Source organism: Sardina pilchardus, chromosome 12 (genome assembly GCF_963854185.1).
Source record: "Sardina pilchardus chromosome 12, fSarPil1.1, whole genome shotgun sequence".
NCBI classification, from domain to species: domain Eukaryota; kingdom Metazoa; phylum Chordata; class Actinopteri; order Clupeiformes; family Clupeidae; genus Sardina; species Sardina pilchardus.
The window spans coordinates 23,861,980-23,886,979 of record NC_085005.1 but is presented as its reverse complement, the minus strand read 5'-3'; the positions used below and the strand labels follow the sequence as shown (position 1 = coordinate 23,886,979).

The following is a 25,000-nucleotide window of genomic DNA, read 5'->3' as shown; positions in this document are numbered from 1 at the left end:
CCGTCTCAGGCTGCCAACTGGGTTACGGCTGGCACTGCGCCTGTGGCGTGTAGTTTTTCCACAGTCAGTTGGCTTCCTGGTGTTGACACAACATGTGGCAGCGTAACTGTGGGGGAAAGGCTTAGAGGCTAGAGGGGAAACAGCAGTCAGAGGACCTGCTTACCATCACTACAGCTAGTGGCAGAGAGAGAGAGAGAGAGAGAGAGAGACAGAGAGAGAGAGAGAGAGAGAGAGAGAGAGATTTTACTTTAGGCTGCCTATGAATGTCTGTTTAGGCACATATTTTATTTCTAAATTCTGATTACTTGTCTGTTGTTAAGTCCATGTGTTATACCTGTATGTTCAATGTATGTAACAAGACAAAAGACAAATGTCTAACTATTTGTCATGCCAATAAAGCACTTCTGAATTTAATTGAATTGAGAGAGAGACACAGAAAGAGAGAGAGATGGAGGGAGAGAGAGAAAAAGAGAGAGAAAGAAAGAGAGAGAGAAAGCTGTGGTAACTGTTAAATCAGATCAAGGGTGCATGATTCACGGTGATGAGGACAATAACGCAAGTCATACTGAGCAGGTTGGACGTTTTGCAACAGTAAAGCCCTGGGGGGGGGGGGGGGGGTTCTGGAGGACTGCCAGAGTAGCCAGGGTGATGCCCCAACATGCCTCTCCCCATCATGTGAATAAGCTCTGTGAATGCTTTACGGTGGTCAGTCAGTGTGTCACCGTTTTCATAACAGCTCCCACCAATCCTCTGTGTAATTAGTCACAATCACCTTCAGCTCTCAGACTGTGGAGCTGAATCAGGGGTCACAATGTGCGCTGGCCTAATCAGTTTTTTTCTGACTGAAAAAAAATAGGAACTCTATAAGAGACTCAAAACCCTCAAGAGAAGTCCAGGGAATGAGGACTAGTAGGAAGGTTTTTCCTTCCAAGAACTCAATCTGCTGAAAAGAACTGGCGCTACACACATTAGAGACTCAGCGAAATTGGACCATTTTTTCAATAGATTTTTAGCCTGAATGGTTGTTGATGCTGAGTAAAGGAAATGCAATGCAGACCCTCAAACAACACCCTCCACCTCCTCCTCCTCCTCCAGTAAGCTGAAACGTACCGACTTTGCGCAGCTCAAAGGAACTGTCAAACTGATGCCCAGCCGCCAAAAGCAGCACGGCGTAGTTGATCCCTGAGTGGAGCGTTGGCTCGGACTCAAAGCCCCTCTTATACCTGAGAAAAGAGAGAGAGAGAGAGAGAGATATAGAAAGAGAGAGACATAGAGAGAGAGAGAAAGAAAGAGAGATATACAGTAGAGAGAGAGAGAATGAGAGAGAGATAGAGAGAGAATGAGAAAGATGAGAATAGAGAGCAAAAAAACACAACTCAATCAGCACAATTGAAAAGAACTGGCCCCATATAATGACACTTTAATAATAAAAACAGGCTTTGCCATAGATAACTTGGTGTTAAAAACACCAGAGCATACATGGCGGGGGGTCTCTATCTTTTCCCCATCGGGGCAATTTCCAACTCATTCTGAGATGAGGCTGAGACAGCAGGGGGATGCCCAGATCTCATCATCGCCCACAAAATGCCATCTGATTCATAATGTGTTCAGACGAGAGTGCAGCCACACACACACACACACACACACACACACACACAATTAGCTGGCAGCATTTAGTGGCGACACAAAGTAAAGCGACAGCCTGGTGGGAGAGTGGCTTGATGAGAGCGGGCGGGTCCAATCGGGCCCTGGAGAGGGTGATATGATAGAGCCATCTCCGCAGGAAAAAGGCAAACAGTAACGCCGCACACCGCAGGCTGGTTATTACCCCTGTTTAGAGAGGTCTCCAGCACTCTCCTCTCATCAGAATGTAATGTGCCAATGGTGTGTGTGTGTGTGTGTGTGTGTGTGTGTGTGTGTGTGTGTGTGTGTGTGTGTGTGTGTGTGTGTGTATGGACACAGAGGGACAGAAAAGTGAAAGTGGCAAGGATTAGATAGATAGAAATGAACAGATGAACAGTTGAACAGATGGATGGATGGTCAGAGAGGCTCAGACAGGCCGATGGATAGGAGAGAGAGCGAGAGAGCGAGTGGGAGAGTGAGTGAGAGAGAGAGAGAGAGAGAGAGAGAGAGAGAGAGGGAGAGAGAAAGAGAGAGACATACAGGCAGGAAAACGAACACACAAGTGCACAGGAAGCAGAAAGTGTTTCCCTTTTTTTGTGAGTGTCTTTGGCTAAAAGCACCAGCTGAAAGGCCCAATGTAAATGCAAATGCAATAAGCACTGTCCCCAAGGTAACCATATAAGCGCCGCCAGGCCACGCCCCTCACCACAGGGTTCCCTTGTCGCGGCTCTCGGAGTCGGTGAAGTGGGAGTCCAGGAACATGTCCTTGTAGATGCGGCCCACCATGCAGTAGATGTCGGACGCCACCTGCTCCTCCGACTCCACCAGGGGAAGCATGATGTCCAGGGCCTTCTGCCGGTCCCCAGGCAAGTTCCTCCTACGGAGAGAGAGAGGGAGAGAAAGGGAAGAGAGAGATTAATAGTTATTATCTGTATAACTATTGTATTGAATGCTTTGGCAATATTGTACAATTTTACATTCATGCCAATAAAGCTATTTGAATTGAATTGAATTGAGAGGGAGAGAGAGAGAGAGAGTGAGAGAAAGGGAAAGAGAGAGAGATAGAGATAGAGAGGGAGAGAGGGAGAGATAGAGAGAGTGAGAGAAAGGGAAGAAAGAGAGAGAGAGAGAGAGAGAGAGAGAGAGAGAGAGAAAGAGAGAGAGAAAGGGAAGAGAGAGAGACAGGGAGAGAGGGAGAGAGAGAGGGAGAGAGAGAGAGAGAAAGAGGGAGAGAAAGGGAAGAGAGAGAGAGAGAGAGATAGAGAAAGGGAAGAGAGAGAGAGAGAGAAAGAGGGAGAGAGAGAGAGGAGAGAAGAAAGAAGAGGAGAAATTACAAACGGCAAGGGAACGTTTTTCACACCCAACTGACAAGAATGATGATTTAAACAGATTTTGAGACTACTGCATGTGTAATTGAATAAGATAACAACACGATGGGTGGTTGAGATAATGAAGAATAAATAATAAAGCATAATACAAGCAATAAATATGTGACATAGATAAACATTGAGAAGGCGGGATAGGAAATGACACGAGAAAAGAGGAGGGGGAATGGGAGGAACAGAAGAAGGAATGATGGAGGTGAAGACAGCAAAATGAAAACTGTAGCTGTAGAAAGAGACAGATCATATGAGAGGAGAGGTATCAGGAAGAGGAGAAATAATGAGAAAACATGCACTCAAAATTAAACTAAAAACCACTAAATAGTTTCTTCATTGACAACTCTGGCCATAGATGGGCACTACGTCTTGTGCTTTGGATTCACGCACAGAACAATATACAGTACGTCAACATTTACTGTATCAACACATGCGTCTGCAGACTACAGCCTGCTTCATTAACACTGATGAAGACTCCTGGTTTAACACATGTGTCTGCAGACTGCAGCCTGCTTCATCAACACTGATGGAGACTCCTGGTTTAACACATGTGTCTGCAGACTGCAGCCTGCTTCATTAGCACTGATGGAGACTCCTGGTTTATCAACACATGCGTCTGCAGACTGCAGTCTGCTTCATTAACACTGATGGAGACTCCTGGTTTATCAACACATGCGTCTGCAGACTGCAGTCTGCTTCATTAACACTGATGGAGACTCCTGGTTGGAGCCTGTGAGTGACTCACGCTCTGAAGCGTGTGAGGGAAACCAAACAGTGATGTCAGCGCTCAGGGAGGGGAGGGGCCTGGATAAGTATGTGTGCGTGTGTGTGTGTGTGTCTGTCTGTCTGTCTGCCAGTGTCTGTCTGTCTGTCTGCCAGTGTCTGTCTGTCTGTCTGTCTGTCTGTCTGTCTGTCTGTCTGTCTGTCTGTCTGTCTCTGCTCCTGCATGCATGTGTGGGTGAGGAGAGAATGCATGGCTCATGTCCAGAGAGGCTCACAACAGAGAGGAGAAAGCCAACAACCGAAAGGCAAAATCCGGCGGCCCGAGACTTAGCCGTGGCCTTTAGTTCAGCCAGGAGTCATTACTGGGCCACAGATCAAGTTACTGGAGTTTATTGGGCCCATTGCTGCCAGTGCCAAGTGTGTTAAGAGACAGAGAAGAGCCCGACAGGTGATCTCATGGCATGGGGGTGGTGTTCCAGAAGGTTCCACTTGCCCAGGGGTTAAGAGGACAGCGTGTCGTGTAGCTTTAGACGTCAGAATCGCAGGTTCATTTGGGTTTAAAGCAGTGATGGAGTACTGTATGACCAGTGTTGGGTAGGTTACTTTAGAAATGTAATGTGTTACAGTTACAAGTTACCCTGTCTAAATTGTAATAGTAGTGTAACTATTTGAATTACTTTGTCTGAGTAACGTAACTAATTACTTTTGATTACTTTTTGATTACTTTTCCGATTTTTTTATGATATATATATAGTCCCCAAATCCATGCCAAGATTTTGGCCTTGGTCTACAGGCTGCCGAGCAGTTCTATACAAGCGCACAAGGCAGCAAGGGCATTCAATACATGAATTAGCATCACATTTTTGTGAGGATAATATAATGATAATCATAACACATTTACAGGCAGGCATGTAGGCCTACGCTGATGGCGCTGTAGACGTGATAGAGCATATCAGAAGGTCCCGTATCAAACTATGGCTGTGGAGGGAAACAGTTCTTTTTACATACAATATTCTTTGCCAGGTTTAGCTGACAATATTGAGATGTAATTCAAATTGTAATTTTGAAAAATTTCAAAAGTACCTGTAATTGAATTACACATTTTTCTACAGTAACTGTAATATATTACTGTTACATTTATTTTGTAATTAAATTACGTAACTCGATTACATGTAATGCGATACTCCCCAACAAGACGATAAAAACACAACATTACACTAAATTTGTATGCATGTTGTTGGTCAGGATTTGGGGCCTCTGTTATGTTTGTTTACATATCTCTTGCACAATAAAAGATGGTGATTAACACACAACTATTGAGACTACCTGGGTCATAATTAGATATTTTCGCTTTTTGACAGCAAAAAAACCCTCATAAATACACCTTTGAACAGCTGTGGATTTTGAGTAATTTGCAAAAAGAAAGGGGGCTAGAAGCAATTTTGTGTCTCGCAAGCATTCCCTGATCTCCTCCCACACACACACACACACACACACACACACACACACACACACACACACACACACACACACACACACAACTCTATAATCACCACCCAGTTGCATAATCAACTGTGCAGCACTGAGACATACCCTAACTAAAGAACTGCCATGCTTTTGTTAGTGTGGAAATCAGCAGTGAAACCAACAATGTAGACTCCTACAGACCCATTCCACACATGCTCAAAACAAATTTCTCAACCAAACAAAATTATAGCAAGAAAATCCAATTAGAACCCACTGAAGACTAACACTTATCTAAGACACCATCTCATAAATAAGCGGTTATGTATAACGTCAGCCTACACCATCGCTTGTCACAGCCCATGTGTACAAACACTATTTCAAAACAGCTGCGAGGAGTTATTCTACCGCCACAAGCCGTATAAATATACAATTTTGAGATGCGTAATGTGTTGTGAAGGCATTTAGGAGATGTTGCGGTTATGAGTTTGACTGCACCCGTAAATGCTTTGGCTCTGCTGCTCAACTGTGGCTTTAAATACTTTGGACAAGAACAGCAGTTAAACTGTCACTTTGAGAATCACACTGTTACAGTCGGAGATGGAGAGGTTCCTGCTGTACTTCTCATTGTTGTGTGTAGAGCCAGAGTGTTGCGGGGCCGGTGGGGATTCCCTGAGCGAGTGGCCCAAGTGTCTGGTGGAGTTACTGTTACGTGTGGTGGAATGTGCCTGAATGAAGCTACACAATCCCATTTGCAGTGCCCTCACAGAGAGACAGCGAGTGAGAGAAGAAGAAAGGTGGAGGGGGGGGGGGGGGTTAGGCACGAGGCAAATGTACATGTGCTGTGTCACCGATCCCCCCCCCCCCCCCCCCCCCCACACACACACACACATACATACACACACACACGAACACCTCCAATCTCCTCATCTTGTTCCCAGGGCTTCCCTCTGTCTCTGTCTCTGTGTCATCAGATTAACCCAATTACTGGATAAACACCTAGCCTCGCCACACTCACCCGGCGCAGGCCAGCACCTGCTAATCCTGCCTGACTTCATGGGATTAGCACTGCAGAACCACGCTTTGTTTATTTCAGAAATGTCAGGTTTGAAAGGGAAATTCAACATTCAGGGGGATCTGAGGGGACAATATTAGAGGTTACCACAAGGTCATCTCACTTTATCTCCTCCTTTTCCTTTTCTCCTCTCTCTCTCTCTCTCTTCTTCATTCAACACACACACACACACACACACACACACACACACACACACGGACCTGTAAACAGAGATACACAACATACTGCACAGCATACAGACTGCATACAGGTGGGGTGCAGAAAATTGGTGAGCAAACGCATTACCGATTCAAGGCGAAGGCATAATGGAACTTCACATGGGGATGCGCCACAGGGTCAAAGGTCGGCAGCTTCTCCAGAGTCTCCACCAGCTTCACAATGGACTCATAATCCTTCAACACAAACACACATTTTTATTTTCTAAGTGTGCACACACACAAACACACACCAACAATAAACAGGAAATTGCCCCATTGTACAGTACTGTAAGCGACCCCTTCTTCAGTGCCCCCTCGATCCCAGGGATGTTACATCACAGCCCAAACCTCCAGAATGGGAACTACGTTCTCCATTTGTTTACATCAAACACATTGAATTATTTAACGACACCCGCTACCAAGTTACAGGCTCAGTGTTTTGGTCACCGCGCCAGTTCACCCTCCCTGAGCAGGCTAAATTATTCAGCCTCTTCACCTCTCATTCTCGGTTTTCTTACTTTCTCTCTATCTCTCTCTCTCTTTGCTTCTATCTCTCTCTCTGTGTCTCTTGTACACCTATTGTTTCTACTAATGCATGTGTGATGGAATGATGCCAATCTGTTATGGCCCACAAAGGTGGGTTAGCCTGGAAAATCCAGACCCTGGTAATCTTTCAGATCAGAACGTTGCAGCGCTGTTGTCATCAATTTAGCTCGCCTCTTGCCCGCCTATATCAGATGCACCGATTTGATTGGTTACCTGTGATGCCTGGGGTAAAAGTAACATGCATCATTGCTCATTGCATTTTCATATGGGGAGAGATACAAATCTTAGTAGTTCTCCCACCGCTTTAGCTTATGTCACCGGTATCACTCAGTCAGAACCAACTGAATCAATTTTATACCTAGCCTTAGCCTTACACTTACATGCAGAAGAACTGTCACTTGTCTCATAAACTATCATGTTTTTCATTTTAGACCTTAGTAGGTGATGTCGTAATTTGAGAAAACCGTTAAAGATCATAACAATGATAATCTAACTGAAAGAGACATTTAGTGTTTTCACAAAATATACAAGTCTGTTTGTGTTAGTTGAACCACATCCCCCACAGAATTCTATATAAAAAAATAGAGAAAAAATTGGAGAATTCAATCTATCTTTTTCGGATGATCTTTGGTTTCCGCTCCCATTTTGAGGCCATTCTCACATTCTTAGCACTCCCCTCACCATAATCCAACCCTAACAACATTCACACATTACTGATCACTGATTTGGACACATCTCGTACTCTTTGATTATCCAAAAATTCAACCTCTCCCTTTCTGTTGTGGCCTTAAAGGGACACTTTACCGATTAGCATTAAGCTTTGTATCTTTAGAAAATCAGTCATGTTTTTGAATGGTCGTGCATCATTCCCTCAGTTTGCCTTGATGCGAGAACTACGGATTTTTAATGTTGGACTTCCAGCTTTCAATGATGTAAAAATCATCATTTTACATCATTGAAAGCAGGAAGTCCTATTCATGGGTTTCATTGAAATCCGTATTTCTCCCATCTCAAGGCAAACTGAGGGAATGACGCACGTCCATTCAAAAACATGACTGTTTTTCTACAGATACAAAGCTTAATGCTAATCGGTGAAGTGTCCCTTTAACAAGGCCATAAGCTCATTATACAGTCTCAGGAAAGAATGAAACGAGGAAGATGAGGATGACGAAGACGAGACAAACAACATTGCAGACTTGACAGCTGGTTCAGAATTTTTTTTCCCCCTAAGATTTCCAATAGAGCTTTTTCCCACAAGGTCTGGAATGTTCCTCTGGTGGGAAAACTTATGTTCCAAAAGGGGGTGTAGGGGGGAGTGCCAGTGGTGGAACCCCTCTATAAAATCAAAATGTGGAAAACAAAAAAAAAAAGAAAAAAATAGCTGGTTGTTAGGGATATTATGAGAGGAGTTCAGCGCATTGGGCCCAGTGCACTCCTTTAAAGCACTTGAACTAGCGCTGTTATTCTAGCAGTGCATCTGGTGCAGTGTAACCACTTGAGACGCACACATGATCTCACTCCAGCGTCCCTCCAGCGTCTGCCCTGCCGCTGTGCTGTCTGTCACACTTTGAAGAAGCTCAGCCAACAGCCGCGGTGTTGAGACAGCCATAAAGCGGGCACACTAAATCATTTGACGGGAGCACCAGCTTAACCCCAGGGCTTCTGAGGTAGCAGCCTGGGTAAGGATTCTAAGGAAGGGACCTAGGTTCTGAGAGGGAGAGAGAAGACTTGGGGGGAGAGAGAGAGAGAGAGAGAGAGAGAGAGAGAGAGAGAGAGAGAGAGAGAGAGAGAGAAAGAGAAAGAGGGAAGCCTGCCTGGAGCCTGTCATGTCAAGACCTGCGCAAAGAGCTGCACAGTAACACGGCAACCGTCTCCAAGTCTGAGCCTGGAGATGATGATGTCACTGTCCCAACATTCTCAGTGAGTCAGAGAACAATTCAGACGTGTGCATGATGAGGTAACTGCCCTTCATCAAAGAGGTTCATTTTTGGGCGATGGGATATTCTGTATTCGTTTAACATTTTGCAGTTAATTACAAATGTGCTTCAATTCAACTGAGCCCTTAGGCTGGGTGAACCCTGCCTGACCTGCCGGCGAATTTGGATTTCGCCCAGCAGCTCATGCTGGAAACCTGGACATCTATCTCCCCTACTTCCTGTCCACAGCCTTTGGCTCCAATCACAAACTAGCTTATTCAAAAGATGCACCGGATTGTTGGTCTGATTGGTTGAAGGATTATCCAAGTGTACGGAGTCATTTGAATGATGCCAATAGAGCTCGACAGTCCCGCCCCTCCTCCAAGAGAGCACGCCTCTTGTGCAGTAGAAATAAAGCGCAGACTCCCCAGACTAATGTTCAATCTTAAAAGATAGAGCTTATCATGGTGATAGCCAGACTACAGAGCCCTCATTGTGCAAACAAGTCCATTACAATAACACCATAAACGTTATCGCACATTAAGGCATGGTTATCTGTACGCAATAAACAAACATTCCAGAAAGTCCTTAAGACATACCTGAATGTCCCGATAGGACAGAAGCAAGTTGATGACGATGTCAGATGACAGGCACTCCATGTTGTCCAATCGCTGTTGAATCCTTCCCAGTTCCGCCGCCAGCTCCACCCCCGTGTAGAGCTCCCGCGCTTTGCGGATCTCGTTGAGAATCATCTCGCGAAAGTACTGACTGGGGAACAGACACAGTGATATTAGTGATACGCAGTTTATAATGTTGCACAATTAAACATGATTCCCAGTAAACACTCAACTGCCTAATCTAATACCACTCATGGCTATTCATTTGGAGTGTGATGCAGAATAATGACCATATACATGTTGACTTCAACTGTGGTTTGATAGCCATAATAGCCCCTGGCTCCAAGTCCTACTGTTAATAGATGAATTCCATCATTTTAACCATTATATTTTCCTATTACCCGTAATTTCCCGACTATTACCCGCGGCTTATACATTGATTTTGCAAAATTTCTTCAGCTATGAGGTTAATACAAGGGGTCAGTTAATATGGTGTTAATATGGTTTTGTTTATTTTAACTTGCATAAAACACTGTCCTTCGGCTTATACACAATGCGGCTTACAGTATATGCAGGAAATTACTGTAATTATTCTGATAGCCTCCTCTGTTAGTGTCTGCTCTGCATTAATGTCATCATCGCCTTCCCCTTTCCTTCCTGCCGACCTTTGATAACCATTCTTATCCATCTCACCCTGCCTGACCTGCTTACATAAAACACCATGCCGCCTGCTTGATAACACTTCAGGTGGTGGTGTGTGTGTGTGTGTGTGTGCGTGTGTGTAGTCATGCCTTGCTTCTCATTGATTTTGTTGAGAGGGCAAACACACTCAAGCTCTGCGTTCCAGAAGAAAAACAGCGACATCTGAAACCCTTTCAGGTGTCCCGCACCTTATCTTGGAACATTCCCGTAAGGGAACTAGAGCAATGCCTTGAGCCTTTCAAAAGATTTCACAGGGTTTGAGTGGAATCTTCAAGTGTTCTCTGTAGAGCCTGGACGAGGATGTCTCTGAGGGCAAGCTGCAGAATCTTTTCTCTTCAGGTCTTTTCTGGGGTTTTTTTGCTTTTCAAGTGTGTTTTGTTTTGCTTTTTTAGAAGAGTCCTTGCAAGAGTGTGTGTGTGTGTGTGTGTGTGTGTGTGTGTGTGTGTGTGTGTGTGCTCTCTGCCAGGTCTACTGAGCAGTCATCCAGAGTGCAAATATCTCTGCCAGCAAACGGGGGAGAGAGATAGAGAGAGATAGAGAGATAGAGAAATAGGAGGAGAGTGAGAGAGAGAGAAAGAGAAAGAGTAAGAGAGAGAGAGAGAGAGAGAGAGAGAGAATGAGTCATCACTCAGACTAGTCATGCAAAGATGGAGGGAGCATCTGGCAGGAGATCGGAGATAAGGACTGAATGGGGAGAAACTCTCTAAAGAGACTTACCAAAATACGCAAATATGAAAACAGCTAAATAAAGAAATAAAGAAATAAGAGGACAAAAATAAGAAACAATATGTGATGAGTTTTCTCCGTTCCGGAGAGAGAGGCAGGAAACCCCGTCACAGAGAGAACTAGTTTCAGATCTGTATGGAAAAGCCTCACGATGTAATGAGCTTGGCCCGGAGTGGAAACAAGCATGGAAAATTCACTATGTGTTCCCGTCTATAAGTCCACAACCCGAGCGCATACTTACTGTACTGTACATAGCATGCCCTCTTTGTCAGTGGCAGCAGTGCGCATGGTTTTCCACTCGCTTTGGGTGCTCTTGCGGTTTCTCTCACGCTCTCTCTCTCCGTCCCTGTCATCTTCCAGAACTCTAACACTCTCACGCTCTCTATTCATCCCTCCCTCCCTCCCTCTCTCCCTCCCGCTCTGTCTCTCTCACTTTCTCTGAAAGAGAGCATTTCAGAGAAAGTGAGAGGATGAGAAAATGGAGAAACAGAGTAATCTCCAGGACTGGCTTGGAGAGGCGGTGAGCAGAAAGGTAGGGGGTAGGAACAAAGTGTAAGGGACATGAGGTTAGTGAGAAGAGACAGAGAAACCAAATAGGAAGAGAGAGAGAATGAGTGTGTGTGTGTGTGTGTGTGTGTGTGTGTGTGTGTGTGTGTGTGTGTGTGTGTGTGTTGTTTGCATGTGTGTGTGTGTGTGTGTGTGTGTGTGTGTGTGTGTGTGTGTGTGTGTGTGTGTGTGTGTGTGTGTGAGTAGGAGTGTCTGTGTGCGTGTGTTTGACAAGCTCTCCTCAAATAGTATGAAAAGCAGTAGGGACAGCAAGAGCCACTATACTGTAATATATGGTCCACTCAACCTGTGCATTTCTGGCTGGATGAGTGAGAAAACCAAAAGGCTTTTTAGCACAGAGCGCAAACCGCAGCAGCCCTCCTCCACTGAGGAGGTGTGGGATTAGCTTCCTCTCTTGCTTTCTAGAGTGCAACAGATAACGCTGCATGTCTGAAGCAGGCTGGGTCACACACACACACACACACACACACACACCAGCTGTGGGGAGACAGATGGTGGGATTCTGTCTTGGGGTGTGTTTGCGATGATCCCGCAGCCAAGCATTTTTGCATCCCACAATAAAATTCAAACTATTTTCCAGCGAGACAAAATGTCCACATCGCGTCATAAAAGAATGCTGAAATCAAACATGCCTTGTTGTCATTGTCGGCGGTGGTAGAGTAGCATAGAGGCTAAGGAGCATTAGCCACACTACACATGCAGCAGAGAGGGAAGTTGTGGTTCAATTCCCAGCCACCACTGTGGCGCCCTTGAGCAAGGCACTTAACCTCAAGTTGCTCTAGGGAGACCGGCCCTTGTAATAATTTATGTATCTAAGTAGCTTTGGATAAAATTGAGCATAGACGTCCTGGATGAGAGTATTTTTATCGTCAATGAGAAACGTTTTCTATTTCTAAGACAAATTTTACAGATGTTATTTTCCATAAATAAATACCCTCAGTTTCTACTTGTTTGCATTTTTGGTCAGACATCTCATGGGGCAGCCACTTGCTTACAAAGGCTGTGCTGAAAATATCGATAAGATTTATTGTGATGTGTTCCCGTATGGATATGATTTATTGCGATGTACTCCTGTATCGATGTGTAATTATTATCAACTCATTATCAACATCAAATGTTCAAAATCATGTGTGTTTGTGTGTGTGTGTGTGTGTGTGTGTTTTTTGCATTTTTAATTCAGGGATGTCGTGGGGCAGCCAGCTGCTTACCAGGAGTTGGCCTGGGGGATCTTGAGCAGCTGGGTGAGGCGGTCCACCAGCGGCAGGCAGATGGGGCCCAGCAGCACCTCGAAGCTGGGCTGCATCAGCTCCGTCAGGCCCTTCATCAGGCCGCTCTCGCAGCAGTACACCTTGTTGTGCGGCGTCACCATGTACGGGATGAACTTGTAGTTGGCTGTGCAGGTCTGAGGAAGGAACACAAAACGTGAGGAGAGAACGGGACATAGCAAACAGGGAGGAGGAAGGTGCACAAAACGTGAGGAGGAGGAAGATACATTTCATAAACAAAATCATGATGATGAGGTGTGTACTTCTGTTCTAGCCCATTTAGGCCGGGAAAGCATTGGCGCATTTCTACCATTAAGGCCGGGAGCGCTGTTGCGTCGTTCTACCATTGAAGCCGGGAAAGCGTATACGTCAATTTTAGCATTTAAGGGTTTTTTTGCATCAGTTATCGGCCTCTGGGCCAATGAAATGCATCAGAATAGACACGAGGGAGTGTCGTGTAGTCTTGTTCCTTGTGACATTGTTTTTGAAATTTTCGAACACCCGTGGAGGACTTTGATAGCGAGGAGATATCGGAAGGTATGACTTTGAGGAGTTTCTCGGATTCGTTCATTATTGACTTTGGTGCGCTCCCTCCCTCATGTTGCCTGCATTTGACATAGGGCTGGTAGGTTGCAAAACTGATACCCTACTGACTCTGTTTGTCTAATTGATGGATTTAACCCTGATTTGGATTAGGCTACACCTGCTTTTAAAAGGCGGAACATCACCACAAGACGTGTGTTGTATCATGTAGCACTCTGAGTCTTTTTAATGTGCACGTTCTATAATTAATGTAGTACTCACCAAAATCATAGAAATCAACATTGCAAAACACATATCCCAGGCATATTTTCTTTGGCTTGTTAGTTTTTCGAACATTTATTTTATCTAATGACGGAAACATAATGAAAACATATCATGAGACTATGCGCGATTATTTTCCTCTAGCCAAAATCCTTGAGAATGAAATCTAATTAACTTTCACGTTCCTCTTAAAGTGACAGGCACTCAATTAGACCTACAGTACATATCACCACTGTAACGTCAAGACAAGTGCAATAGTTAAAAAAAATGAATTTTCAAATTACTGAATATTTTTTAGCTATAAGTAATTATGCAGATCATAAAATACTATAAACTATTAACAAAATATATGGAGTTTATGAATTCAAAATATGAAATAGAAACATGACATGCCATCATTTTGTATGTGTGTGTGTGTGTGGAGGGTCAAGCAGAGACTAGGATCACCAGGACTGTCAATGATCACACATTATTCAATATTACTGATAGCGTCAAGGTGGTGGCCCCAATTTGCCTACATTTTTGGAATATAGTAAACACAGTCACTTTTTGAAACTATTACAGCTTGTGTAAGCCTATCAGTAAATTCTGACCATACTAATAATATATAACCAGTCAACAGATGTCAATCAGAATGACAAGCTGTGGAAAATGCACTCGTTTCTGATGAAATAGTGCTGTTCCTGCACTGACACAGTACATGTTTTATTTTTGTGAAGGTGTAACTAAATAAACTCAATTTCCCAGGAAAGCCACAGGTGTAAGCTCTCAAATACTTTTTGAATTTTGTTTCTATCTCCTACAGAGGCTGAGAAATCAATAACTTAGTAGGCGTTGACACAATTGCTGAATTTCCAGAAAAACTTCAGGCTTTTGGGGTTTTTCCTGAAATCGCCCTTAGGTTTTACAGGCTTTTTTTCCAGGCGCTTTAGGCCTTAATGGGCTAGTGAAGTAGCAGTGATCAAGAATTATAGGCATTAATTTGTATGCATGTATGTACTGTATGTATGTATGTATGTATGTATGTATGTACAGTATGTATGTATTTCATTGAACAATTTGCAACATAAATGTGTTTGATGCATTGCACCAGAGTTAGCCCTAAGCTAATTTACAGACCAATGTGTGTGTGGGTGTAGTGTCAAATGACAAATAAAAATGACATAAAATAACAATTAAGTGGAATGTTCCCATGACATGACTGCATTCTCCATTGCTACAGAACTGTGCAGTCCTCTATTCCCAACCACATTCCCCATTGAAATGGAATGACATATCTTTGTAGTACACGTGAGAACTTCCAAACAGCTGGTCACAAAACACCAGGAAAGGGAACAACCCTTAGGCTGAAGTACAGTAAGAGGACTCCTCAACCAACCAATCCCCACAAATTCATTTCCCACGTCTCCCATGACCTACTGTCTCTTGGTATGTTGACTGTAATCTGTCAGCTAGACAAAGTAGGTAATGACTGCAGGTGCCAAGAGCTGGTATTTATAGTAGGCGTTGGGCATGACATTTGAAAAGGTGAGTTTCCTGCTCGTGACACATGACAAGCCAGCAGTAACGGCAGCGGCAACAGCAGCCGCAGTGTGACTGTGACGCGCCTCTTGGCTGGAACTCGTTTGCACCAGACGGGGAGAACAGGTTCCGCTTCCGCTGTGCACTGACAACAGGTGTGAGGTGTGGGGGGGTGTGAGGTGTGTGTGTGAGTGTGTGTGTGTTTGTGTGTGTGTGTGTGTGTGTGTGTGTGTGTGTGTGTGTGTGTGTGTGTGTGTGTGTGTGTGTGTGTGTGTGTGTGTGTGTGTGTGTATGTGTGTGTGTGTGTGTGAAGGGGGGTGTATATGTGTGTGTGTGTGTGTGTGTGTGTATGTGAAGGGAGTTGGGGGGGGGGTGCTACCTCTGGGATGAGGTGACAGAGAGGAGAGAGGGCCTGCAACGGAGCAGATTGGCTTGACAGGAACGTGCAAACTCATCACTCTCTCGTTCCCTCTCCCACTCATTTCCATTGTCTCTCCTTCACTCGTACTCATTCCATTCTGCTGCTTTCTTACCACCCCTCTACCGCACCTCCTCTGCTCTTTCTCAGATCTGTTATCGATTCCGACTCCGCGTGAGAAGAATTTTCAACAGCGTAAAAAGGTTACGGAGGGTTCAGAATGAAAACACTTTCTCCTCTCTCTCTCTCTCTCTCTCTCTCTCTCTCTCTGTTTCTCTCTCTCTCTACGCTCCCTTCTTACCCCTTCCATCAATACAACCGTGCATAGAGTGGGTCTGTGCTAGACCACATACTGTAAAACACTTGGCAGCCTGAAGCTAGGCAGCTAGCATAGCTAGCCACAGATGAGCATCTGGACTGACAGGGATGGAGATTCATTCAGCCTGCACGCAGGGCTCCACGCTTCAGGACGTTAATGTCCTCACATAACTTACCGCAACATGCAAATCCTTGTAACAATGCAGCTAGCGTGCTAAACAATGGTGTTAGCATCTCAGGGCGAGGACTGTTTTGGGTTTTATGATATACGTGAATGTAGTTTTTCTTTTTTATATTTTTCTGCTGTTTGCAAAAAATATGAAAAGAGCAGAAAATGTGTACAGAAATGAATACACAAGAGTGACTCTCTCTCTCGCTCTCAACCTCTCTCTCTCTCTAAGTATGTGTGTGCACATGTGTGTGTGAGAAAGACATAAGTCAAGTCACATCTTTTCACTACAGCAGAGGAAGTGACATTTGACACTCTGGCTTCCCTTGAGAGACAGCGTTTCGTACAGTAAGGCTACTACTTCTTCCGGCAGCACACACACACACACACACACACACACACACACACACACACACTCAAACAGCCAGCCATCACCGGTCGCAGAAGAGTCACCAACACCTCATTTCTCACAAACACGACTGCAGACAACAATGAATGGGTGGGCCTGAATGACAGAATCCCAGACAAACCCCCAACAATGGCCCCCTGCCTCAACAGCCCCACCCGTCCTCTGTGCTTGGGCTGCATTCCATTAGTCTGCCCGAGTCGGTCACTGACTTGTTTGCCCAAGCTGACTGACCTGAAGTTGGAAAACAAACACTCCTTGAGGTTGTATCCCGACTCATTTCACTCGTTCAAACCCAAAGTAACCCAAAATTCGAAATTCCAAGATGGCTGCGGCCATAACAGTAAATGATTTGAGGTGCCTCTCATGCAGCGTTTATACGTCCTCCCTCGCTCCTCGGGCCTCGATCCTCACTGATCTACATAAAGAATGATGGGGCGGCAACAATGGGATAGTCTATCCCATCTTCTATCTTTCTCTATGTAGATCAGTGAGGATCGAGGCCCAAGGAGCGAGGGAGGACGTATAAACGCTGCATGAGAGGCACCCATACTCTGTTGATTAGCCTGATTTGTGTCTCATTAAATCAGCCGTAGAGACAATCTTGTCCAACCTCTATCTGTCGTCATGTTGCTATGACCGTGTCAAATATTGCAATGCTTCCTTGCAAACTGGTATTGCTATTACCGCCATTATAGAGAAAGCACTGAATGACTGGCCTTAAATGGCAAAATCCTACACTCTCCGCCTCCCCCAACAACCCCCCCTCCCCCCCCCCCCCCAGCCCCTCACCCACCCGCTGTGATTCATGCCTGGGATGACTCCACTATGTCCACAGTCCCCTGTCCCTTAGGATCAAATTCATTTCTGAGGGTGGGGGCCTCTGATCACTGAGACGGCATCTAGAGCGGCCTCATTAGTTAAAAGGTAACAGAGGAGCACTCCACAAGGGGAAGGCTGCTATTATACATGACAGAGAGAGAGATAAAGAGAGGGAGGGAGAGAGAGAAAGAGGGAGAGAGAGGGAGAGAGAGAGAGAGAGGGAAAGAGAGAAAGAGAAGGAGAGAGAGGGAGAGAGAGAGAGGGAAAGGGAGAGAGTGAGGGAAAGGGAGAGAGAGTGAGGGAAAGGGAGAGAGTGAGAGAGAGGGAGAGGAGAGGATATCCATCAGAAGTGGGGGGATTACTGTCTCATTCATTTTGCTACCAGGGCCACAGAGATTTGTTTGGACCTTTCCACGGCAAGCAGACACAAGGCCAGTTCAAGTGAAGCATGCATCCATGCACAGAAGCTCCAGCACACACACACACTTACACACACATACACACTTACACACACATACACACACACACACACACACACACAGCTCATATTTCAGGGTACTCAAGGCAGCACTTGTTACTTGTTCTTTGGTGGAGGCCTGTTGAGAGTTCTCTTCCTGTGGCATTTCAATGATCTGTGTCATGTTGTGAACGCAATAACCTCCCCACACGCACACATACAGTACACACACACACACACACCATTTCTCTTTGACACACGCACACACTCACGCACGCACACGCGCACAGACACACGGACACACACACCACGCATGGACACACAGACACACACACACACAAACACACACAGAGGCACCATCTCCCTCTCGCTCACACACACATGCATACACAGAAACCCTGTGTCTTTCAATCTCAATCACACTGAGAGCACTGCCTCTCTCTCTCTCTCTCTCTCTCCCTCAGCCCCACTCACCACAATCCCAGCGCACACGCGCACACACACGCACACACACACACACACACACACACACGCTCAGTGTGAACATAAGCTCTCTCACTTCTCCTCATCCAAAAGCACTCCAGGCACACACTCAAAACACACCAGCGCACTGCAGTACGCCGAAACACAGAAAACATAACGGGGCCCCACTCTACTGCCCACAAATGGCCAAGCTCAATTTAGCCGGCACCACATCATCTTGCTCACACACACACACACACACACACACACACACACTTGCTGGACGCCAGCATATACTGTAAGCATGCAACACGTGCCTCACCAGCAGCCGGAACACTAAATCAGGCCAAGGGGAGCTATATCGGTGGGACCAGTCTTGACAATCGACAAAACCACCAGACACAAGTCAAGTGTCTCTCAGAAACCAGCCCGCGACCTTAAAAGTGGTCAACCATGCATGCATGCTGTGGTGCAGCCTACTGTAGATGTGTCTGCTGAATGTCATGCAGCCTGCACATCAGAACGGGGGGGTGCATACAGGGTGCATACAGGGTGCATGGGTGGGTGGGTGCACAGCGCCTTTGCACAGACTAACAGCCTCACATTTCCCTGAGGGCGTGAGCGTGCTGGACAGAGAGAGGCTCTGCCAGGAGGAGGCCTGAGAGTTCAACTGGAGAGAGAGAGAGAGAGAGAGAGAGAGAGAGAGAGAGAGAGAGAGAGCAGTGGGCAGAGAGGAGAGGCCCTCTGAGGCTCACACGCAGAGAGAGAGAGAGAGAGAGAGAGAGAGAGAGAAAGAGCAATGAGACATGCACATTCTGCACATGCACATAGAGGTTCTCTCTCTCACTCTCTCTGTCTCTCTCTCTCTCTCTCACACACACACACACACACACACTAACACACACTAACATACACTAACACAGACTAACACACACTAACACACACTCACACTTTCTCATGCTGCCTCCACTTGCTTGTGGGGAATTGGCTGCCTGCTTCCTGCAGCACAAAGCCACCTTATTCCCCTCCGCAAAGCCACTTAGCCCTGCTAAGCCCTCACTGCACTACCCCTTCCCCATCTGCCCCTGTGTGTGTGTGTGTGTGTGTGTGTGTGTGTGTGTGTGTGTGTGAGAGGGAGAGAGAGAGAGAAAGCGAGAGGGAGAGAGGGAAAGAGGGAAAGCGAGGAAGAGAAAGGCAGACTAAGCTAGGAGCAAGAGCTTGGAACTTGCAATAATATTAATAACAATAAACCGATAATGAATTTCCTTCATACTGTAACTCTACGGTCTACGCCACTCCTCACGAGTGTGTCTGTGTTGTGCGGAGAGCTGGGACAGACCACAACTAGATGAGCTGTGCTGGGTGAGACGAAATGCTCACGAGTGTGTGTGTGTGTGTGCATGTGTGTGTGTGTGTGTGTAAATATATGGACTTTAAGTGTGCTGGGTGAGACCAGTAAGGGGAGATGAGGTGAACAAATGCTCACCAGTGTGTGTGTGTGTGTGTGTGTGTGTGTGTGTGTGTGTGTAAATATATGGACTTTAAGTGTGCTGGGTGAGACCAGTAAGGGGACATGAGGTGAACAAATGCTCACCAGTGTGACACAGCACCCATCTTAGCACGCTGCATGGAGTTTGTCATACTCTCGTGTGTACCATGTGGATTGTGTGTGTGTGTGTGTGAGTGTGTGAGTGTGAGTGTGTATGTGTGTGTACGTGTGTGTGTGTGTGTGTGTGTGTGTGTGTGTGTAAATATATGGACTTTAAGTGTGAATTTGTGTGCGCTATGTATAGCTCTACTAGGTATGTGTGCTTTTTGACATGTGTTCATGAGCTGGTATATGAATGCATGGAATGTATATGCTATATTTTACTTCCTGTTTGCTTGTGAACATTGTGTGCTGGTTCTGGTATTGTTATATGCTTCCGTGAGCTATTAGGACATCTACAGTCACCTCTAGAGAAGCAGTGAGCAATGATGTGAGAGATAGAGGGAGAGAGAGGGGGGGAGAGAGAGACTTAACTTCTCCGTTTTTTCTCTCTTTTAATGTATTTTGAGCTTTGCCAATAATGTTACTGCACAACAACCATGCCCACAAAGCTTTCTTGAATTGACTTAAACTGAATGGTGTATATTGAAATGAGTGGAGCTGAATTGAATTTAATTAAATCAAATTGAACGAAAATTTATTTAACTGAATTGCATGTCAGAGAGAGATAGAGTGAGAGAGAGAGAGAGAGAGAGAGAGAGAGGTCTTTTCGGTTATCTATCGGTTATCTATCAGTTATGATAACTGTTTATAACCCCCGACTTCATTTGGTCTCTCAATGTCTGCCCCTCCCAGGTCACAGCTTACTCTCCCGTCATCTACAGCTGAGGCTTGAGAGAGAGAGAGAGAGAGAGAGAGAGAGAGAGAGAGAGAGAGAGAGAGAGATGGGTAGACAGGAGCAAGCGGATGTGGGGTACTTACAGTGTTCTTCTGGCATATGATCTCCTGGAAGACAGAGAAAAGCACACCATGAGCATCATGAATAATGAATGACCGTCAGCACCACCGTCAGATCTCACACAATGTCATGCTCTGCTGTGTAATCTTGGTTTGTGTTTGTTTTTTGTTGCACTTGCTGTTGAGTCTTTGTCTGTGTTTGCTCTATGTTGTACTTGCTGTGTAGTCTCTGTGTATGTCTGCCTTATGTTGTACTTGATGTGTAGTCTCTGTCTGTGTTTGCTTTATGTTGTACCTGTTGTGTAGTCTTGCCTGTGTGTGCTATACGTGTATGTTGTGGGGCCAAAGATGAATTTCCACAGTAGTGGACAATAAAGACTTCTAATCTAATCTAATCTGTGCAGGCAAGACAGAGCTATGTGCATGTGCATATGCCTCACACATCTCTATAGTCTTCTGTTGACAACAAGATAGCTCAAAATAGCTATGTATTACACCATACACAATAGGATACTAATGTTATACGGCTGTAACACCTAAGGATAAAATGCAATAAACATATCACGCTTTGATATCTGATCATAGCATCGTTATGTAACAGGTAAGGCTAGGTTTCCCTGGTGGAACTGCTGCCTTCATCCACAGCCTCCTGTTTCAGGTTCCTCTTTTTACACTCACACACACATACACACACACACTTGTGACACAAGATATGTGACAAAAAACATTTACCACCAGACCAGCCATGCTGTTGCTTAGGAGTCACGTAGTCATCATTATAGGGAATTCCCCTCAAAGGTCTCTCTATCTCTCTCTCCCTCTCTCTCTCTCTCTCTCTCTCTCTCTCTCTCTCTCATCTATGTCTATATCTCTCCTTCTATTTGTCTCTTTCTCATGCAAACTACACACCAAGCCTTGTTTACTCGGCAGCAGAGACCGAGTGGGCTGGTAAAAGCCACTCTGTTTACAGCACCAGCAGCGTCCCACACATATGCGCTGATTTCTCCACAAAAAAAAAGAAAAAAAGAAAAAAAGACTGCTTTACAGAAGTGCCCCTTTCATGTCTCCTTTGCCCTTGAGCTCCCATTAGCTGTACCTGGAGAAGGGAGGGGGGCTGCCCCGTGATTGGACGGCCTGCCGCTAATGCATTTCCGCTGGTGAGTCTGTGCTGCTAACGAATGTTTATGACAAAACAGTTGGAGCTCCAGTAATAAGCTGAATGTGCTGAAAGTGTGCAGGGCAGGCGCCATTAAAACACTCCTGGGTGATTTTAGAGGAGAACTGTGGAGCTGCCGTGGTGTTTGGGCACATTAGTGTTCGTGGGTTGGAAACCGCCAAACAGGAAACCATTTTAGAGGCGCGGGGCTGTCGGATGCTTATTTTAAGCCGGTGGTGGATGGAGCACGAGGAGATAATTGATTTGAATTTATCTGACAATGTACAAATTGAATACTAAAGCAATAACAGGTTATTAAAAACGGTGCAATTCCGGCAGGCCTGTAGGCAACAGCAGAACTGGCCGACTTACGCTGAGCCTGATTCCCTCCTACATGGTCATGTATGGACACATTTCAACTACTTCAGGGATTGAGCATTTTCCATCTACATTCATCCCACCAACATAGAAAAGGCAAACGTCAACAGGGCCGCTGCTCAATAGGATTTGAAACATCATGGCATCGACAGATCCAGTTTCAGGTTCTGCTGACTGAGCACTGGAGGGATAGTATATATCGGTCATACAATGCACACCTTGCACATATTCCACAATCTGTCCCAATGAGGCCAAACCAACACACGGTGCACAAGACCTTTTTTTTTCTTAAACCCTCTTTTTTCTTCCTCCTTCTTGCTCTATCCTTTTTTTAAAATAGTGTTTATTTATTTTATTTTACAATACATATCATTTTTTTTTCTTTTTCTTTTTCATTTATTCTTGAAGCAGCTGAATGGACACATGAGCACAAGGAATTTCAATGCTGATAAATGGCTATTTATGAGTACATGATAATAAACGTGAAGCTTGAGACTTGAACAAGACCCAACCGATCAGGGCAACTGTACTGTACCTGCAGCGACTGCAGCGAGTCGGAGTTGGAGTCGCAGTAGAGGATGATGTTGTTGGCCATGCTGAAGCTCTCCCTCACGCCCAGATGGTAGAAGAGTGAGGGCTGGCGGAAGGCATCCGTCATCTCCACCACAGCGAAATCTGACACACACACACACACACACAACATAATCAGAGTGTGTTGCAAAAAAACAATGCACTATGGTGCACTTAGAAAAGTAATTTTAAAATAACACATTATGATTGTTATCTCTTTTTCAAGTGGGCCCCTGCAAATATGTACTACATGTTTGCGTGGGCCCAGTAATACTGCACTACATGTTCGAACAACACATTTAAAGCCTTTTAAGGTTGTTGATATTTACGATTGACCAAATCAAACCATCACATTGCAGCCAGCCCTTCCTTTGCGAGCTGTGCTGATTGGCTGAGGCAGTACACCGCTCACTCATAGAGCACACACTAGATAGACAGGGGGAGCAACGTGAGGAGAATTCCACTGAATGTAATGAAACGTGCAATCAATTCTAATCAGGGGTTGCAATTAGAACTGCCAGCTTCTCCTCCATGTTTGTTTTGTACATGAGAGTGGCACTAATAGAGTCCTGCATTGCAACAGGTTGTGTGTGTGTGTGTGTGTGTGTGTTTGTGTGTGTGTGTGTGTGTGTGTGTGTGTGTGTGTGTGTCTGTGTGTCTGTGTGTCTGTGTGTCTGTGTGTGTCTGTGTGTCTGTGTGTCTGTGTGTCTGTGTGTCTGTGTGTGTTTATGTTGGACATTGTATCACAATGCTCAATTAGTTAGCTTGAGACTTTAAACTGTTTTCATTGCCAATTGGTTATAATGAATGCAGCAAGCAGAAGTCTTCACACCATGTACAGTCTCCCATAACAAAGCTATCATTTACGATAGAATCATACCTGCTAAAAAAAGAAGAAAGACAACTAATCAACCATTCATAGAAGTAATATATCCTCAAATACCTAAACAGGTCGATGGTCTGAAGTGCTTCGTCCCTATGTGTCTCGAAAGCAGGTGCTCTTTGGTCTCAAGGGGACATTTCACTTCTTGCAAGTGTTTGTTTGACTTGTAAAGCTTGATTGAGGCGTGTAGACTATGTCTCACCAACAAAATCCAAAGTCACACTGCTTGATTCATAGATGTCATTCTTAGTCATTCTACAGCACACACACAATGCAGAGACAAGGGGGTGCTAAGGTCATGAAGCCCACCTAAGCCCTTAGGTTAACCTTTGACCCCTAACTCTACTGTACAGTACATCCTTCAACTGTTTGTCTGTCTGCCAGCCACACTAGTAATGGCCAGCTTCTCTTCCTCACTTATTGAGACAGACAGACAGACCAACACAGACACACAGACATACACACACACACACTTTCCTGCACTCACACAGAGCACAACAATAAATCAAACTGCAAAAACATGTTGAGTAACTGTACTAAACCCTCTCGAACGCGCAAACAAGTTTTGAAAGGGTAATGTGACCACGTGCTGTGTTTTTCTCTCTCTCGCTGCTTGTGACTATATCCCTCGGGGGGAGTGGGCCAGTCCCCTCCGCCATGCTGAGCAACGGCCCCGACGCCAGAACACCTACATGCCACCAGGATGTGGTTAGTGAAATAGGGCTGCTGCTGATCGCTCTCTGTCTCTCTGTGGTATCATTTATCACTCACTTTATCAAAGGGACCAACGCTGAGGAAATGAAAGAGTGAAAGAGAGAGAGAGAGAGAGAGAAAGGGAGAAAGAAACTAAAAGAGATTCAGAGAAGCCTAAACAAAATAGGCCCCTCAAAAGGCATCTTAAAAATAAATAAATGAATAAATAAATAAATAACTGCTCTTGCTGGTAAGCGTGGGCCGCCACTGGATTGCCACGTTCCATGACTGGCCCTTTGATAAAGACACAGACACAGGCCTATTAGTAAGCCTTTAATAACACATGGCATAGACAGATGGATTAGGGAGATGATTCAGCACGACATGCATGGGAGCGTTCTCCAGGATGTCTCCTATAGATAGGAAGAAGCCCTTTTTTTCTGGACTGATTTGACTCCGCCAGGCTGGGTCTTTGGGTCTCTCCCAGCACCAGTGATCACGCTTCATCACCATGCCGACCTGGATTAGCATCCACAAGAGGCCCAGCCTGGAGCAGCACAGGACCGTAAAAGAGAACGTTTTGCAGGCAGGAGCTGGAGATACTCGTCTCCATTTTACTGAACTGCACTTGAATGCTGAAGTGGGGGTTCTCTCTGGGAAACGCTCTCTGCCTTCTAGGAACGGGCCCAGATTGCCT

General features: G+C 45.3%; 1 protein-coding gene across 1 annotated transcript in view; it reads right to left on the bottom strand.

The window, feature by feature from the left end:
- map3k5 (mitogen-activated protein kinase kinase kinase 5) overlaps nt 1-25,000 on the bottom strand; it is a 73,183-nt gene that overhangs the window by 37,969 nt on the left and 10,214 nt on the right. Inside the window, exons 2-8 of the mRNA XM_062551641.1 lie at nt 22,693-22,832; nt 20,648-20,671; nt 12,744-12,937; nt 9,523-9,691; nt 6,550-6,656; nt 2,330-2,500; nt 1,111-1,223 (exon numbers count right to left, since the gene is read on the bottom strand). Coding sequence (XP_062407625.1) covers nt 1,111-1,223; nt 2,330-2,500; nt 6,550-6,656; nt 9,523-9,691; nt 12,744-12,937; nt 20,648-20,671; nt 22,693-22,832 — 918 coding nt within the window. The remainder of the gene's footprint in view (nt 1-1,110; nt 1,224-2,329; nt 2,501-6,549; nt 6,657-9,522; nt 9,692-12,743; nt 12,938-20,647; nt 20,672-22,692; nt 22,833-25,000) is intronic.